This window comes from Euphorbia lathyris, chromosome 1 (assembly GCF_963576675.1).
Source record: "Euphorbia lathyris chromosome 1, ddEupLath1.1, whole genome shotgun sequence".
Classification (NCBI taxonomy): domain Eukaryota; kingdom Viridiplantae; phylum Streptophyta; class Magnoliopsida; order Malpighiales; family Euphorbiaceae; genus Euphorbia; species Euphorbia lathyris.
Genome location: NC_088910.1, coordinates 5,876,193 through 5,895,967, shown reverse-complemented (window position 1 = coordinate 5,895,967; position 19,775 = coordinate 5,876,193). Strand labels below are relative to the sequence as shown.

The following is a 19,775-nucleotide window of genomic DNA, read 5'->3' as shown; positions in this document are numbered from 1 at the left end:
ACTATATTATTAGTGATTTTTCTTATAATAATTCTAGTTGACAATATTTTGTAAGAACAATTAGATATTTTTATTAGATTCATTGTTATGTGTAATGAAAAATCTCATTTTTAAATACATTTTATTCGACGCAATTGATTTTCTTACTTTACTTTTTCTTACTTTAGTTGTACTTATTTATTAGGATCCTCATTTTCTAGTTCGTCTCTAGACCTCCAAAATCTCAAGATCAGGCCATGGAAATATTTCTCATAACTGATTCAGTCCGTGTCGTTCATTTATTAATCTATCATCTATAAATGGCTACAGTTGTAATTGAGCTGAGTCGAGGTTTGTCCTACTTAGACATCACTAATCATAATGTTAACGAACTCGAGCCCATCTTCAAACTTGGTTCAAGGTTGAATTGCCGTTTGAGCTTGGTTTACTTAGTTGGTCGTTGGTTCAGTAGCTGCTCAGGAGTCAACTTGTTTATCTTGTTAACGACCTTAGCTCGTGAGATGCTCCTTTGTTTTTTCACGAGCTTGCTTGGGAGCAACTCGTATTTTTTTTTTACGAACGAAATATATCCAATGAAACAATAGCATGTTTAGCAAATGAAATAATGCAATTTTAAAAGCATAAACATTAAAAACCTCCTAATCATTAAATAAAATATATCGTAGGAGAGATTGAGGAATGAAAGGAGGAAAAGTAAATGTAATTAAGATATGAAGTGATCTCATCATAAAAAAAAAAAAAAAAAAAAAGAAAAAACTAAATTCCTTCCCTGTACGTCTAACCTAATACCTGATATACATTGTACTATAATATCAAATAACATAACAGAATTATGAAATGCGTCATATATCAAATTATAATTATTAATTATAAATAATATTCGATATTATTTATAAGCTTATTCACGAGCTTCTATCGAGTTTGTTCACTAGCCTTTAACAGAATTTTGGAATGAATTTTGGAATGTGTCATATATCAAATTATAATTATTAAATACAAATAAGGGATAAGGTACCAAAATAGGTCCATATTTTTTGGCGAAGTATCAATTTAGATTTCACATATAAATAACACCAATATATGATTAACTTTTAAAAAATTGTACCAATTTAGGCATCCATAACAGAACATGATACGTTATTCGTATTATTTTATTAACTTCTGATTCTCTCTTCACGTAAAATTGATAGATTTTAACGGAGTAATATGAATCACTTATTACGTTCCGTTATTGAGGCCTAAATTTGTACCATTTTTTAAACATTAAGCCTATATTGGTATTATTTTGTACGTGGAACCCAAATTGATACTTTTTCAAAAATCATGGACCTATTTGAGTACCTTATCACTATAAATAATATTCCATATTCTTTATAAGTTTATTCACAAGTTTCTATCGAGTTTGTTCACGAGCCTCTATCGAGGATGTTGGTGAACACTATAATCGAACTTGTTCATTAACTTGTTCACGAATCTATAACGGAGCCTGTTGGGGACTTTACCAGCCGAGCTTTACCAGGCTCAATCCCCGCTCATCTACAAATCAAGTCTCTAAATTTTGTTCGCGAGCAGCTCGTTTATAAATCAAATCGAATCTTTATCGGACCGACCACCGAACTACTCATTCATAGTGGTATAAATGCACCATGGCCATGTTGAGCATGAATGTAAGAAAATTTGTAACGATTCCTTGTAATTTCTGCTGTTCGTCATCTTAAAATGGCAGGAATCTGTGTGAACACTATGAATGTTGTTCTCTTTGGAAAAATTGGTTGGGACATTTTGTTTGTGCCTAACATTAGGCGGTGTTTTTTTGACAGATTCATATTTGCCCAAATATATTCTGGTTTTTTCTTCATGTGGCTTACATAAGGTGCTTTTAATACTTTGCAAGAGGCTAGTTAAGGGCAAAAAATACTTTTATATTAATTTTCAGCATACTCCTACACACTTGCATCATGTATAACAAATAATGTATTTTTAGTTTCACAGCTTGGTGTTACTATGTATTTTTAATTTCACCAATTAATGGGACTGTCACAATTTGAACGATTAATTATTTTATTTAAGCGATTATAATACTATATTAATAAACCAATTGAACTAAAAGCTTAAAATAATTATTAGAACTTAATAATATCCTTTATATTAATCTCCTGTAGTTAAAAAATAATAATAAATAAAGTTATTTTTATTATAAAAAATTTAAATTAAATGATCATCAGGTCAACATGCCATATAAATATTTTTGAAATGGAAATCCCAATGGTTTTAACAAGATTATGTTTAATCATTATAAATAGCCTTTAATATGAGGTTTTTTGGGGTTAAACCATCCGGTACTCCGAACCACATTGGCCGACTAATCCGGATTCGAGGCGGGTCCAAGGATTACGATATTTAAACCCCTTTCAATCACCGTTGTGGGGATCGATCATGAGACCGTCCTACCAAGCGCATCCCCATGCTACCACTTCGCCAACCAACGATTGGTTTTAATATGAGGTTCCTTAATCATTATAAATATTTATAATAAATGTATTTTTAATGACTATAACAACTTCTAATGAGTGTATTTTTTTGTCGTTAAAAACATTTCTAATAAATGTATTTTTTTTATCTTTATACATAGTTTTTAGTAAATATAAATATCCACTAATTGAAAGTTAATAATGAATCGATTAATACTTTTAGTAAAAATGCTTCCGCAAAAAAAACAAAAAGAATTCGCTCCTTAAAAACTTTTAATGAGTTAGACTTTTATGATAGTTTTTCCGGGTAAATTACATCCATGGCTACCGAAATTTACCCATTTTAATATTATAGCCACTGAACTTCAATTTTTAACGGTATAGCCATTGAACTTTACACTTTCTAACACCACCGATAGTCGCTCAACTTTAAATAACTTCTCAAAATGACCGTTAACGACCTCAAAATAAAAATGTTCAAGAATTAAAGTTGTTCAAAACGATATTTACCATGAACCACATTTTTTATTTTTCCAAATTACATTTTTTGGAGCTTTTTCTCTCTAAAATTTGATTCTCTTTCTCCTAACCAAACAACACCAAAATGACATCAAAAAATGAAATTTTCAAGAATTTTTTTCCCGGACCGTCAACGGTCGTTTTGAGGCATTGAGTAGCCACCGGTGTTAAAAACTGTAAAATTCAGTGTACTATTAAGAATTGAAGTTTAATGGCCACAATATTAAAATGGTAAAATTCAATAACCATGGGTGTAATTTACCCTATTTTTTCCTATTAGATACTTTTCCTGTAATGATAATTCATAAGCCATATTATTTTTTCGGGTTAATACACATATTTACCAATACAATGGTGTTTTTCTTTTTCTTTTTTTCTCTAGTTGTGTTACAAGTCTGTTACATTATGGTATATTTGTAGGTTTTTAAAAAATTAAAAATATATTTATGAATTTATTTTATATAAGGGCATATCTGCTTTTCCGTAATAATTCAAAGACAATTATATGTATTAACCCTATTTTTTATTTATAAGCATTCAATCTGAGTCCATCTTTACATTAAAATCCAATTTTAAATTGATTCCGATTCTGATATGCCTTGATATCTGTGTCCACTACTACTGCATATATTATATTATATATAAACAAATTTTTTTTTTGTTTTTTTTGATGTCATATATAAAAAAAAAATTCAAAATAAGAGGATTGCTTTTTTGCTTTTTATTCGTTTTCGGTTTCGTTTATAGTCAAATATAGTCAGCTTCAGATGTAATGCATTTGAACTTTTTTTGTGTATTATATTTAAAGAAACGGTGTGTGATGACCTAATGTTTTATTAAATTATTATCATGACACAGTGCACCTACTACAGTATAAAAATTAAAAGACATATATGTAATCTATATTAAATTTACAACAGAAAAAATGTTTGAAGTTGAAAAACTAGGTATAAGTCTTAAAAAAAATCTAATTTAGTTTCACATCTGTAGATTTTTTTTTATTGAAATTGAGGATGACATTTTTTTCCTGATGAGGTGATTTTTCTTATTTGCTTTATGACTTCAAAATTAAAGTGACCGTTAATGATATTAGAATTCAAAAATTCAAAAGATTTGATAATATTTTAAACAATTTTAATTTTTTAATTTTTAATTTTGAAATCATTTAGGTATTGATTGGTGAGTAGAAAAAAAGTTGAAATATCATCGTTTTTAGTAAAATGAAAACATTAGTTTCTCGTTTGTATACAAAAAATTCCACATGTACTTGTTTGACAAAACGTGAAAGTATATGATTTTTTTTTGGACTTCACCCAAAAATCTATTTTTACATTTTTAGCAACCTAAGAGCATCTCTAACAGCCTCTTAAGTTGGCTCTTAAATTAGAATTTGAGGAGTGAGAATGAAAATTCATCTCCAACAGCCTTTTAGTGGCTTCTCAAATCACTAACTAAGAGTCTCTCCATCATCTCCATCCTCTCTATTAATAAAGAGCCCCTCTCCACCTCTTAGTGCCTCCTAACTTCATTTTTTATTAATAATTTATTATTGATGTGTCTCTCTCCTCACACTATTGGTAATGTAACAATAAAAAATAATCTTAATAATAAAATAATAAATAAGGACTGAATATAAGGAGCATTGTTGGAGATGATATATCTTAGCCACTCTTAAATCACTAAAAGTCAATTATTTATATTATTTTTAGAGAGCTCACTAAGGATCTCTTGGAGATGCTCTAAGACGGTTTCACTAATAATGTCGCATTTACTCTTTTCGCATTGACTTATTTACTTTATTAATACTACCCATTAAATCGTTAAGTTTCGCTAATATATTAAATTTAATCAATAGCATAGGATTTGTGAACTTTGGCACAATTAGGAGGGTTAAATTTCTTCATTGAGTTGGGAATAATTTTTCAAAATCGATTTCGTGAGGGATTGACAATTTTTTAGCCTCCATCGTGTTTTAACATTATCAGCTTAGTGTGTTGGATAAAAAGTTAAAAAAGTAACCAATGTGAAAGAGTATACATATTTAATTTCCAATAAGTTTAATGCTAATTTTTAAAAAATTATAACATTTTGCATAAATTAAAATCTAATTTAGAAATTAAGTTTTTTTAGTCTAAAAATAAGAAATTAATTTTTTAATAGAAAAGACATAATAAAAATGAGTTTAAAAGTGTTATGAAATATAAAGAGTACATTAAATTAATTAATAATGCTATCATAATTCTATAATTATTGAAAAGTAAAGTTCAAATAAATAAAAACTTTCTAAAATAAAATGATGTTGGTGAGAATTAAACCTAAAACCCCTTAGGTTGGAGCATATGCATCTTAAACTATCTAATCTACTTTAAGATATTCAAATTAAAACTACATAAAGTGTGTATAATAAATATTAAAGGGGACTACAAGGAGCGGAACCACTGGTACTCAAGGGTGGAGCTAGCTAGTGGCCGGGGAGGCTCCCCCCTCTCGGGCCATAGGTTGTCTCCGCCCCTCTCTATAAAGGAAAATATTGCATAATCAAGTCATGTTGTGAGATTATCTTTTGGAGCCTAAATAACCTTTGATCTGATTTGCAGTAGAAGAACAGATCAAAACGATCCTCATATTATCGGTCACGATTCGACTACGGCAAGGTTAATCGAAAGAAGAAATGGTAGATCCACAAAATAAGAGCAATGGTGTGAGAGGGAGAAAGACGGTGACAACATGTATTACAAGGAAGAGCGAGAGTCCATCTTAGCTTGCTAAAGTGGTTAGTTTTTTTTAATGTAATAAACAATTATATGTCTATTTATAAGGAGTGGTTAGTGCAAACCCTAACCTCATTCTCACTTAATGGATTCAATTAACAAATGCATAAATAAATTAGAATTAAACATGGATATAGTTGTATAATAAAGAAATATATAAAAATTAGTGGCAAATCTAATAGTGGAAATGGGATATGTAGGGCAAGAATTGAGCTTGCCAAGAGCGATCAACCCTCTAGGACTGAGATTTTGGTTATATATTCTAGTACTGAAGCAACCAAATATGGAAATATGAATAAATTGATCAGTGTATGCAACTACTTTATACATGTTATTATATCTACTTTTAAAGTAATAAACTTCTACTATTCGTTTTTTGTTATTATTGTTAGATGTTCGAAGGGATAATCAAGAGGGAATCGCAAATGGAATACAAAGACTCCTCTTTCCTATGAGGTATATTGAGGGTCTTTCATCTTTTCCGTCCAATGGTATTAGTCTCCATTGACATGACCTACATGCATCAAAGTTATAAGAAGAAAAGAGGAAGAATAAGAGTGTAAAAGAAGAGTGATTAGAAGAAGTAGAATAAACAGAAACAGAGACACCTTCAAGACCCACTAACCACATGTGTGACTATTTTTTAGTTTTGTCATGTCTAACTCCATGCGGTTGAGTGCCATTGACATTAGGTTTGATGGGAAAAGTAAAACTGATTCTCAATAAACTTTTCTACTAATGTGAAAGGGTAAAACCTAGTCTCAATTTATATTTGGTTTGATAGGAAGTGAAAAGGCAAGTTTAAAGGGGTTGATGTGTGTCAACTGTTGTAATGTAATTAATGTTAAATTAGTTTGCTTTGGAATTTTAACCATTATCTCTAATTCATGATTGTTTTTTTTCAGGTATATTTCGACCATTTGGACTACTTTTGTTTTGTTTGGAAAAATATGTTTAACTGAATTCAAATTACAAGGCTGAAGATGTTATATTTTTTCTTGTATACAATTATGTTAGTTTTGCAAATTACAAATTATAATTGAATATAAATTACAAATTATGTACATATTAAATTATGATTGAATACAAATTATAAATTTTTGCTATAAACAATTTTCTTTGTACATTTATTTCATGCAGGATTGAGGTAAATAATGGAAATGACTTAATTGTCACGGTGAATAAAAACCAAAAAATGACTTATAAGTAACATTGAATAAAAAAAATTGTCATCTTAACATCAATATAAAGACAAATAATTAATTAAATATGTCATCTCAATAAATATACTTAATTGATTAAGACATATATCATCTGAAGCATGCTATAACGACAAACATAAATATCAAACTATCATTGCGATAAATAAGAAGCCAATTTCCAATAAAGTTTTTGACATATCTATTAAATAGACTGTCATTTAAGGGTCATTGACTCGACGGGATGTAATAAATAAATCATCATTATAATGTGCGTAAGATGACAGAGAATAAATAGATGGTTGTCATGTGACCTTATTTCAAATCACTATTTTATTTTTGTCGGGACAATAATTTTTAACCATCGTCTCATGGGTTATTCACAAGGAGGTTAAACATTAGTGCCACTCCTCCTATGCTAACATTAAAAATTTATTATTCGATAACTCTCCTTTTAGGTTGTAATTCTTTTATTCTTTATTTATATTATTCGGGTTTGTTTCTTGACCTCTGGCGGGGATGCCGACCTAATTGGGATGTCGGTCTTATGTTCAAGCCACTCTCCCTACTTTCATTCAAACAAACATTAAAAATTTATTAGCATTAGTTCTCTATGTTAAGTAATCTTCTTAATATATTAGCATTGTTTTTAATATTTGTCGTAATGCCTTGAATGAGTATATCCCGTTTCCTATTCAGAGTAGGATTTGGGTTTCAGATTCCTAGTTGGATTAGGATCATGGGTTCCTAGTTGAATTGGGATTGGGATCATGGGTTCCTAGTGGGATTAGGATCGTGGGTTCCTAGTGGGATTAGGTTAGATTGGGTATTATAAATACCCCATTATGTAACCTAATCATTGTAATCTGATTTTCGCCTCCTAATAATACTATTCTCCTTCTGTCTGTGGACTAGCCAACACAACATTGGTGAACCACGTAAATCTGTGTTTTTCGATTGCTTGTTTATTTATCTTTCATTAATTCCGTACAACAAACTGGTATCAGAGCTTTCGGTTTCTAATCAGGGGTTTATTTTCTAGAGAGAAAGATGTCTGCGATGAACGTGAAAATTGAAAAGTTTACTGGGAGAAATAGTTTCAGTCTATGGCAGATCAAGATGCGGGCTTTGTTAAAACAACAAGGTCTGTGGACGCCGTTGAAGAAGGAAACGGGAGAAGTCACTGCTGAGATGACGATTCTAGAAGAAAAGGCACATTCAACAATTCTGTTGTGCCTCGTAGATGACGTCATCATTGAGGTCTCAGACGAAGAGACTGCTGCCGGACTGTGGATGAAGTTAGAGAGCTTATACATGACGAAATCTCTAATGAACAAACTTCTTCTGAAACAACGTCTGTTTGGCCTGCGAATGCAGGAAGGTACACAACATAGGGATCATTTAGATCAATTGAACACATTATTATTAGAATTACGTAATATTGATGTGAAAATTGAAGATGAAGATGCTGCTTTGATTCTGTTGGTGTCTTTACCGCTTTCATATGAGAATTTTGTTCAATCATTAATTGTTGGTAAAGATTCTGTGACTCTGGAAGAAGTTAGGTCATCTCTTCATAGCAGGGAGTTGCGCCATAAGGCGAGCAATACAGGTGAAGATAATCAGGCCTCTGGACTGGTTGCCAACGGCAGTAAGGGAAAGGAAATGGTGGAAAGAAGAAGCCTAAGAAGCTGTTCTCAAAGGGTCCCAAGCCAGACGACACCTATAATTACTATAAGGAGAAAGGACATTGGAAAACTGATTGTCCAAAGAAGAAGAAGAAATCAAAAAATCAACCAGGTTCTGCTGCTGTAGTAGATGGCGACAACAGCTCTGAAAATGATATTGCTCTAGTTGCTGATGGACACACTCATCACTCTGATGTGTGGGTTCTTGATTCTGGAGCATCTTACCATATTTGTCCAAGGAGGGAGTGGTTTTCAACTTATAAGCAAGTAGATGGAGATAGCATTTCAATGGCTAATAGTCATGTCTGCAAAGCAGTTGGAATAGGCTCGATCAAGTTGAGGACACATGATGGTAAGTTCTGCACGTTGAACGAAGTCAGGCATGTTCCATTGATGACGAAGAATCTGATATCTCTGAGTCTGTTAGACAGCAGGGGTCTCAGCTGGCCAGGAAAAGATGGAGTTCTACATGTCTATAAAGGTTCTGATGTGATTCTGAAAGGTGTGAAGCATGGTACTTTGTATTTCTTGCAAGGTTCCACTGTTACAGGTTCAGCTAATACTGCCTTGTCAGAGATTGACTAGGAGGATATTACAAAGATATGGCATATGAGACTTAGTCATATGGGCGAAAAAGGGATGCAGATTCTATCAAAGGATGATCTTCTTGATGGTCATAAGGTCAAAAGTCTAGAGCTTTGTGAACACTGTGTCTTTGGGAAACTACATCGCAGCAAGTTTCCCAAAGCTATTCACATAACAAAAGACACACTTGATTACATCCACTCTGATTGTTGGGGTCCATCTCGAGTTGAGTCTTTGGGAGGTCACATATATTTTATGTCTCTGATTGATGATTATTCAAGGATGACTTGGGTCATCATGATGAAGCATAAAAGTGAAGCTTTCAAGAATTTCAAGCAGTGGAAAGCATTGGTGGAAAACCAAACAGGAAAGAAGATAAAGAGGCTGCGAACTGATAATGGTCTGCAATTCTGTTCTTCTGAGTTTGATCAGTTCTGTAAGGATGAAGGGATTGCTCGGCATCACACAGTCAGGAATACACCGCAACAGAATGGTGTAGCTGAACGAATGAACCAGACATTACTGGAGACGGTGAGGTGCATGCTCTCTAACGTTGGGTTAGAAAGAAGATTCTGGGCTGAAGCGGTGAACACAACATGCTATCTGATTAACCGCGGACCACACATCGGCATACAACTCAAGACGCCTACAGAAATATGGTCAGGAATGGTTGCTGATTACTCAAATTTGAAAGCTTTTGGGTGCACAGTTTACTATCATGTTAATGAGGGTAAGCTAGAACCAAGAGCCAAGAAGGGAGTGTTCGTAGGCTATGGAGATGGAGTTAAAGGCTTCAGGATCTGGTCTCCATCAGAGAAAATGGTCATTTTGAGCAGAAATGTAGTCTTTGACGAAAAATCTGTGCTTAGACCCATTGTGAAGCCTACAAATGCAATAGAAACTGATACCATTGATAAACAGGTGGAGTTTCAAGTCATACAGAGTGAGAATGGCTTGAACGAACAAGAGTTAGAAGTAGAACTAGAGCTACCAGAGTCTACACCATCAGTTTCTCAACCATCTGAAGCTACACATCGTAGCTTAGCTCAAGATCGACCAATGAGGGTTGGAGTTAGGCCACCTAAGAGGTATGAGGACATAGTGGGATATGCACTACAGGTTGCTGAAGAGGTGGACACTCGTGAACCATCAACTTACCAGGAAGCTGTTTCAGGTGCCGATTCTGAGAAATGGCTTGCTGCTATGGGAGATGAGATGGAGTCCCTTCATAAGAATCAAACATGGGATTTAGTCATACCACCCCTAGGGAGAAAGATTATTACTTGCAAGTGGGTTCTCAAGATAAAGGAAGGGATATCACCTACAGAGGGAGTCAAGTATAAGGCTAGAGTTGTTGCTAGAGGTTTCAATCAAAGAGAGGGAGTGGATTATAATGAGATATTCTCACCAGTAGTCAGACACACCTCCATTAGAGTGTTGCTAGCTATAGTTACACATCAGGATTTGGATCTTGAGCAACTTGATGTAAAGACAGCCTTTCTGCATGGAGATTTGGAGGAAGAGATCTACATGATCCAACTAGATGGTTTCCAGATTCCTGAGAAGGAGAATTATGTTTGCAAGTTGAAGAAGTCCTTGTATGGACTTAAGCAGTCTCCCAGGCAGTGGTATAAGAGGTTTGATAGCTACATGTTGCAGTTAGGCTACACCAGGAGCCCATATGATTGTTGTGTCTATTACAATAAACTAGAAGATGAGTCTTTTATCTATCTGGTGTTATATGTAGATGACATGTTGATAGCTGCAAGGAAGAAGCATAACATTCACAAGTTGAAGGGTCTTCTCAGCGTTCGAGATGAAGGATTTAGGTGCAGCTCGGAAAATTCTGGAATAGAGATTTATAGGGACAGAAGCAAAAGGAAACTTTTTCTGTCACAGAAGGGCTATATTCAAAAGATCTTGTCAAGATTTGGCATGTCTACCGCAAAGCCCATAAATACTCCTAGTGCTGCAAGTGCACATCTGTCTATTGCTTTTGCACCTAAGTTTGGTGAAGAGAAGGAGTACATGTCTCGAGTTCCCTATGCTAGTGCAATAGGAAGCTTGATGTATGCAATGGTCTGCACTAGACCTGATCTTGCACAGTCTGTTAGTGTTGTTAGCAGGTTTATGGGTGAACCTGGCAAGGAGCATTAGCAAGCTGTAAAGAGGATCTTTCGGTACTTCAAAGGTACATCTGACGTTGGTGTCATTTATGGAGGTGATACAGAGTGTTTGGTGACAGGTTTTTCAGACTCTGATTATGCTGGAGATGTTGACACTAGAAGATCTATGACTGGTTATGTTTTCACTCTTGGCGGTTCAGTTGTTAGTTGGAACGCTACTTTGCAGCCTACAGTGACTTTGTCTACTACAGAAGCAGAGTATATGGCACTGACTGAAGCTGCTAAGGAGGGGATTTGGCTCAAAGGACTGGTTAGTGATCTTGGTTTACATCATAATCAGGCTACAATGTATTGTGACAGCTTGAGTGCAATCTGTTTAGCCAAGGATCGGGTTCATCATGAGAGGACCAAGCATATAGACATGAGGTATCATTTTCTGAGAAGTGAGAAGAGGGTCAAGGTGAAGAAGGTAGGCACTGCTGACAATCCGGCTGACATGTTTACCAAGCCTGTTCCACAGAGCAAGTTTCGACACTGTTTGGACTTGCTAAACGTCAGAGATTACTAGTTGCCCTGTAGGGGAAACTCTGAGGCAGAGAGAGAAGTCTGTTCATCTGGCACTGTCATGGTGCATCTGTTATGTTTTCAGGAGGATTCAAGTCAAGGTGGGGATTTGTCGTAATGTTTTGAAGTAGTATATCCCGTTTCCTATTCGGAGTAGGATTTAGGTTTTGGATTCCTAGTTGGATTAGGATCATGGGTTCCTAGTTGGATTGGGATTGGGATCATGGGTTCCTAGTGGGATTAGGTTAGATTGGGTATTATAAATACCCCATTATGTAACCTAATCATTGTAATCTGATTTTCGCCTCCTAATAATACTATTCTCCTTTTGCCCGTGGACTAGCCAACACAACGTTGGTGAACCACGTAAATCTGTGTTTTTCGATTGCTTGTTTATTTATCTTTCATTAATTCCGTACAACAAATATATATATATATATATATATATATATATATATTCTATGTTAAGTTTCTCAGTATATAATTCGATAAGGAATTTGAAAGAACTCATTCAAACAATGACTATCATAAAAATGGAGCTTGAAATCCCTTCTTTTCTCATTCTCTTTAGCCTCCTCAATGTTAAAGCTATAATATCATTTATATTAATCTCTAGTAGTTAAAAATAATAATAAATAAAGTTAATTTTATTATAAAAAAATTTAACTTAAATGGTCATCACGTGAACATATCTCAAAGTGTGAGGATTGCCTCACATATTTAAAGAGTCATATAGTTTCCTCATTTAGCAATGTGGAATGTTTAACACGTACCCTCATCAAGTTAACCGCATGTAATAAATATATCATAGTCTTAATGTTTGTAAAATGACAGAGAACAAATAGGTTGTTGTTATATAATATTATTTCAAATGATAAAAGACAACCTGAAGCATTATTAGACCGCACCCATCCTGTGTTTTAACCGTCATTATGCACTAGGAGGTTAAACACTAATGCCACTCCTTATATGTTAGTATTTAACATTAGTTCTCTATGTTATACAATCTTCTTATATATAAGTTGATAAGGAATTTGAAAGAACTCATTACATACAATAATCATCATAAAAATGGAGCTTGAAATCCTCTCTTTTCTCATCCTCTTTAGCTGCCTCTTTTTAACATTAATCATATGGAAGAAAATAAATAAGGACTCAAATCCTCCCCCTGGGCCATGGAAATTTCCTCTTTTAGGTAACATTCCTCACTTACTCGGTGGTCTGCCCCATCAACGCCTCCGAGATTTGGCTAAAGTTTACGGCCCGGTTATGAGCATTCAACAAGGCCAAATCCCAGCGGTTGTGTTTTCTTCAGCCGAAACAGCCAACCAAGTCCTCAAAATTCAAGGCGACCTTTTTAACCAACGTCCACAGGTCCTCGCCGGAGAAATTATATGTTACAATAACCTCGACATGTTATTTGCGCCATATGGAGATTATTGGAGACAAATAAGGAAAATTACAGCACTCGAATTTCTTAGTTCGAAAAGGGTTTTATCCTCCCGGTCCGTCCGAGAAGAAGAAATATCAAAATTCATCAAATTGCTTGGTTCGAAAGGCGGATCATCTGTCAATCTTCCGAGAATCATCTCAGATTTGACTAATAGTATTTTGCTGATAATGATATTGGGTAAGAATGGGGAAAGTGAACAAATTATATTACCTATGTTAGAAAATGTGCAGAAGGTAGTAATTGCTGGTGCTGCTTCTGATTTATTCCCTTCCTTGAAATTCTTACTTGATTTTCTAAGTGGAGCAAAGTCAAGAATGCAGAAAGTGCAAAAAGACACAGACAATGTACTTGACGACATCATAAATGAACACAAAAATAAAACCAGCTTTGGAGATAATTTTTTGGATGTTGTTTTGAATCTACAGAAAAATGGAGACCTGGAATTAACAAACGAAAGCATCAAAGCAAATATTGTGGTGAGTATTTACTTATAATTAACATCAACTTTGTATATAAAATTTGTCTAATACAATGTTATTCATTTCATCTAATACATGTTTAGCCATATTCCAAAAAATCAACTGTCACTACACGTTTGAAATGTATAGTATTGGTCTCTTAAACTTGTTTAAAGTAATATACTTGTGTGTGTGAAGGTCTTCAAAAATCTGTCATTGCTTTGCTAGGTTGGACTTAGGAAGGTTAATAAGTCACTTTAAGTAAGGTAAGAATGTATTAGGCCTACGTTTTTTGTGGACAAATAGAACGGCTAAGAATGTATTAGTCCTACATTTTTTGTGATGAAGTACCAAAATAGTCTCCATGTTTTCCTAGAAGAGCTAATTTAGGCTCGACATACAAAAGAGTACAGTTTCAGTCCGAACCCTTATGAAAAGGAACAATTGAAAGCCTTGCTAAATAGAAATTGATGCATCCCAACTCGAGACCATCTTAAGTTTGGAGTTACATAAAAAGATTAAGGACACACAATAATCGGATATGTCAATTTTTATTAGAGATACACCATATATCTCATAAATATTGGGATTTAAAGTGTAGTGTTTTGTACTTGGAGCCTTGAGGCTATTTTGATTTATTTCACAATGAGTAATGCTTTTTCGAATCAAATGTTCACATCTAACTAATAATTTAACAAGTTGAGACATATATTATCATAAAAAATAAAAATAAAAACAAGTTGAGACATATGGTGTGAAATTATAATTGATCGATGCTTCGACCAATAATTGATATGTTTTTTCTTTAACTAACATATAGTCAATTGAGCAAGCTCTAAAACGGTACACAAATTTGTAGCAAATGTTTCTAGGTGGGAGCGAGACAACCTCTAAAGTCTTGGAATGGTCGATTGCAGAGCTGATGAAGAACCCAAAAGTAATGAGAAAAACACAAGAAGAGGTGAGGAGAGTCTTTGGAGAAAAGGGAAAAGTTGAGGAATCAAGAATTCATGAATTAAAATACTTGAAATTAGTTATCAAAGAAACTCTTAGATTACATCCACCTGCAACCTTGATTGTAAGAGAATGCAAAGAAAGAACAAAAATTGACGGATACCATATTGATCCCAAAACTACAGTTCTCATCAATGTCTGGGCCATTGGAAGAGATCCCATTGTTTGGACTAAACCTGAAAAGTTTTATCCGGAAAGATTTGAAGATAGTCAAATAGATTACAGAGGTGCAAATATGGAACTAATACCATTTGGTGCAGGAAAAAGAATGTGTCCCGGAATCACTTTGGGCATAACCTATATGGAGCTTCTCCTTGCAAACTTATTTTTTCATTTTGATTGGAAACTAGCCGATGGAATCACACCTGCCAATCTTGATATGACTGAGATTCTTCATGGTACCTTGAAAAGAAAAGAAGACCTTAACATGATTCCCATTTCATTTTCTCCACTTTCTCAAGATCAGGCCAAGAAAATTACATCTCCAAAATTCATGGAATAAGATGTTAATTCCTTCTTATTTCCTACTTATTGTGTTGGTTTCTCTCTTTCAAATAATGTCTTGTCAAAAAAATTATATGATATCTAATGATAGAGCCATTTGCTAGTGCTCATTCATATGTTTGTTTCTATTAGTTTTCATGCAGTTTTACAACATGTCCTATCAATGAATCTTGTTTAACCATAAAATAACATTATCTTGCATAAACATTAAACTCATCCATAAAGACACTAAAAGAAAACTAAACATCAAAAATTCGCCATTAAAGGTGTGATGAGGGTATTTGTTAGTATTGCAGAGATATACCATTATTATTTATTGAAATATGATGTGCAGTTTTATACTGCTAAAACACAACTACAACAGAGTAAAAAAAGCCTAAAAATAGCATAAAAAACTTCCTAAAAACAGCAAGAAAATCATAACTGATAAACAAGAGAATGAGAACTGATATATGACTATTTCAAATTAAAAATAATCTGCAGCGATAAGTCACAAAACATATTCCAAGTTTCTGCGTGAGATATTCAAATCTTGCTTTAGGAAGTGGTTTTGTTAGAAAATCTTTGTTCTTGCATCTCTCTTAGAAAGTACAACTTTATCATGAAATGCTTTGTCTTCCCATGAAACACTGGATTTTTAGCAATCGAAATTCCAGATTGATTATCAACAAGGATCAGTGTGCTATCTTTCTGCTCCATATTCAAGTCAATCATGAGTTTTCTGAGCCAAAGAGCTTGATTTGCTGCTGAAACAGCTGCCACATATTCTGCTTCCATTGTTGACTGTGCTATGACTTCTTGCTTCTTTAAACGTCATGAAAAAACTCCAGAACCAAAAGTGAAACAGTATCCTTAAGTGCTTCTCATGTCATCAACACTTCCAGCCCAATCACTATCAGAGTAGCCATAGAGACTAAAGTTTCCATGAAGACTGAAATTGTTTACATTGTACTATAATATCAAATAACAGAATTTTTTGGAATATTATAATTATTAAATATAAATAATATTTCATATTATTTATTTATTAGTCTTTATGACTGGATCAATGGTCACAAACTATACTAAATAAATTTTAAAATACCAAAATTACCATTTACTTTATGTTTTAATGATAAAACATCTATTTTTCATATTTTATATATTTTTCTCCATTTTCCTACATAATCACAATATCTCTAATATAAACTCCAATATAAAGCAATTGATTTATTAATTTTTATATAGGTATAACGTAAAATTTATTGACTAAAAAAATGAATAAAAAATGTTTCAAAAATTATTAAAATAGGAATAAGACTATCATTGTAAAAAGTTTTTACAATTCTAATAAATTTTACCGAATGAAGAAAAAAATATATGATTTTTAAAAAATTTATAATATTTTTTAATTATAGTTTAAAAATATTATATTAAAAAATAAAGAAAAAATACTTATAATTTAAGAAAATTAATAATAGATTTTTCAAAGTATATTAATTTCGGTGTATATGTAGTTCAAAAACTTCATTAAAATTTGAAACTAAAAGATAATTTTTTTTATATATATAACTAGGGACAATTTTTGGACTTTTATTTAGAAAAACAAATGGAATGACTAAAGAATTGATTAAGATAAAACCTAATGAGCTTATAATAATATGATGGACTTACTAGCATGTTATAAGTAAAAATATAAGGACCTTATAATTATTTACCCAAAATGTTTTTATATTAATTTTTAGTATACTTCTCCACAATGGTCTATGGCTTGCCCCTGCATTACCATATATTTATAATTTCACCAATTAATGTTGTCAGTATTCGATCTATTAATTATTATGTCAGTATGCCAAGGAACCGGTTAAACTAAAATCTTAAAGTAATTGTTAATGTTCAATAATATATTTTGTATTAATCTCGACAGTTAAAAAATAATAATAAATAAATTTAATTCTATTATAAGAAAAATCTAAATTAAATGGTCATCACATGAACATGTCGTAGGAAGACACATGGTCGTCTCTAGAATGGGCAGAAGGAGCTTTTACACAGAATCCAAAAAAGAGAAGAGTTCATAAAAACATAAATCCGATCAATTCCCAAGTAATTTCCGATTAATTCTAAGAAGTCTTTACGTCTAATTAGAACCTAGAGTTTTTTACAATCTTACATTTTTCAAATGCAGTTTACTTTTTTTACAACTAAATAATTTATATATTATATTTTAATTAAATTGAACAGGCTTTCCTAATATTTTAAGGAAGTTGAAGAAATAATCGGAATATTTTAAAAGTTTAAAAAAAAATTATATTAATCGAATACTTAAAATTTAAATCTATACAAATATAATACTATTAAAACAAATTCAAATCTATGCGAATGTAATTCTATTAAAACTATTAAATGATATAAGTGTTTAATAAATATTAAAAAATAAATATTAAATATAAAAATATTAATTTTTTTACACAATTATCATATGTTTTATTATTAAGATCCCATAGATAGAATTTACAGTAGAATTTATCCCATATTTTATTACATTTAGGAGATATAGTAAAACCTCCATATATAAATATTCTATATAAAAATAACATCTATTTTATTATAAAAAAAATTCGGTTTCAACTTGATAATAACATCTATTACTAAATTCTATTTAATAATAACCTCCCAATTATTATATATAACCCGATCTCAAATCTATTCCTATCTATAAAATCTTTTAAAATAGAAAATAGTAACTCAGCTTTGTTTGAATCGATCAATTCCATAGAATGAGAACCTTCACTGAAATGGCCCACAGTCATCACACCTTTACCTTCCAACATTTTAGCAAATTCCACTTGTCGATCAATCAACGGATCCCCATAACAACCCGACATAAGTATCCGTAAACCTGCTTCCCGAATAAGTTTGCACGAGTTTGTACTTGAACCCATTGGGTTACAGTACTCATGATCCCTATCCGACCCAACCGGCAAAGAAAATTCCCAGAAAAAATCATTCGTATCTAGCGGAAAACTACAAGTCGTTACCCATTTTCAGCTCCGACCCAGTTCTTTCCAACCCGCCAAAGTAAGGATGGTGAAGTACTAATCCTTGAATCTTTAAGGGCTCAAACTCCTGACCCGATTTACACACTCGGAGCCCCGTGTGATATGCAATGTTTCCACCAGCACTAGTGCCCATAAGAAAACATCTGGATAAATCAGTAAATTTTGTCAACCAATCCTCTTGAGAGTACTTGATAAACTGCAGCGCCTCAAAAGCGTCGTCGTATGCAGCCGGAAGGCGGTGTTCCGGCGCACAACGATAGTCAACAGAGACTATAACAGCATCAATCCGTTGAGACATGATGATGCAAAAGTCATGGTTAATGATTGAATTTGCAGCGGTGAAAATAAAGCCGCCGCCGTGAAAATAAAACAGGAGAGGAAGGCGGCGGTTGTTGGCGGAGGAGGAGGATGAAGAATCCAGTAGGTGGCGTGGAAGGTAAATTCGGAGCCAAGTTTTGTTAGCAGAGTTAATTTGGATGTCTTTAGATAGAACAGGAGAGGAAGATGAATTTGGATTTGGAGTTGCAGGTACAGGTTCCATCTGGGTCTGGGTTTCAAGCAATCCAACGAAATCAGGATTAGGGGCATACTTTATAGAGTTGCTGATCACATTTTGCGGATTAGCAATTAACGTAGGTATCGGTGGAGTTTTGTCTCATCTAGGTATGTAAACGGCGGAGTGGGGATTGGAGTTCCCATCCCTGTTCTCTACTAAACAGAGAATCTCTATTTCCATTCCGCGAAATAAATAGGGATAAAATTCATTCCCGTTCCTGCTCGGTTTTATCCATTTAAAATTTAAAAAAATATATATAAAAAGAAATAAATTAAAAGAATAGAGAAAAAAAAAGAAAATATGAGAATATGGTGAACAAATAGATATAGACTGAAATAGAGGTAAAGCATTTGGATCGGATTAATCATAGATTCAAGTTTTTTTATGCGTATTTTTTATTTTCTATGATTAATTTGTTATCGGCGATTAAATCGGTAATCCGTCGGGAATCACCGTGGAACACAATACGGGGCGGGTTCGGAGATCCCCACGGGACGAGGATACCCTTTCTCATCCCCATCCCGTCCTCACTAACGGGACACATATTAGTCCTCATTCCCATCCCATTTACATCCTTAATTTCATCTGAGATATAAACGTTTTCAGAATAAATTTAGAAGTTTGAGACATTTTAGAGATTTTTCAAATAGTGGTGTTTGGTGACAGAGTTTTAAAAGAGATTATTACATTCAAAAGCTAATTTTGAAAAAGCTTATTTTATTAGCGTTTTTAATTAGTTTATTGTTCCATCTATTTTTATGAATATTTTTACTTCTAATTAATACTCTTTAATTCTAAATAAATGTTTTACAATGTCTTTATTTAT

General features: G+C 33.0%; 1 protein-coding gene and 1 pseudogene across 1 annotated transcript; one reads left to right on the top strand and one right to left on the bottom strand.

The window, feature by feature from the left end:
• Positions 1–12,941: 12,941 nt before the first annotated feature.
• Positions 12,942–15,466, top strand: LOC136206789 (cytochrome P450 726A27-like). The gene is made up of 2 exons (XM_065998294.1): positions 12,942–13,852; positions 14,694–15,466. Exons 1-2 carry the CDS (start codon positions 12,995–12,997, stop codon positions 15,348–15,350), a joined length of 1,515 nt encoding a protein of 504 aa, XP_065854366.1. The 5' UTR covers positions 12,942–12,994; the 3' UTR covers positions 15,351–15,466.
• A 2,277-nt stretch (positions 15,467–17,743) lies between these two features.
• On the bottom strand, positions 17,744–19,119 carry LOC136220815 (carboxylesterase 1-like; annotated as a pseudogene).
• Between the last annotated feature and the right edge of the window lie 656 nt (positions 19,120–19,775).

Excerpts from the sequence above, each read along its gene's own strand:
- LOC136206789 (XM_065998294.1), top strand. The coding sequence starts at position 12,995 with ATGGAGCTTGAAATCCTCTCTTTTCTCATCCTCTTTAGCTGCCTCTTT. Across the intron at positions 13,853-14,693 it reads GCATCAAAGCAAATATTGTG|CAAATGTTTCTAGGTGGGAG; the intron begins GTGAGTATTTAC and ends ACAAATTTGTAG.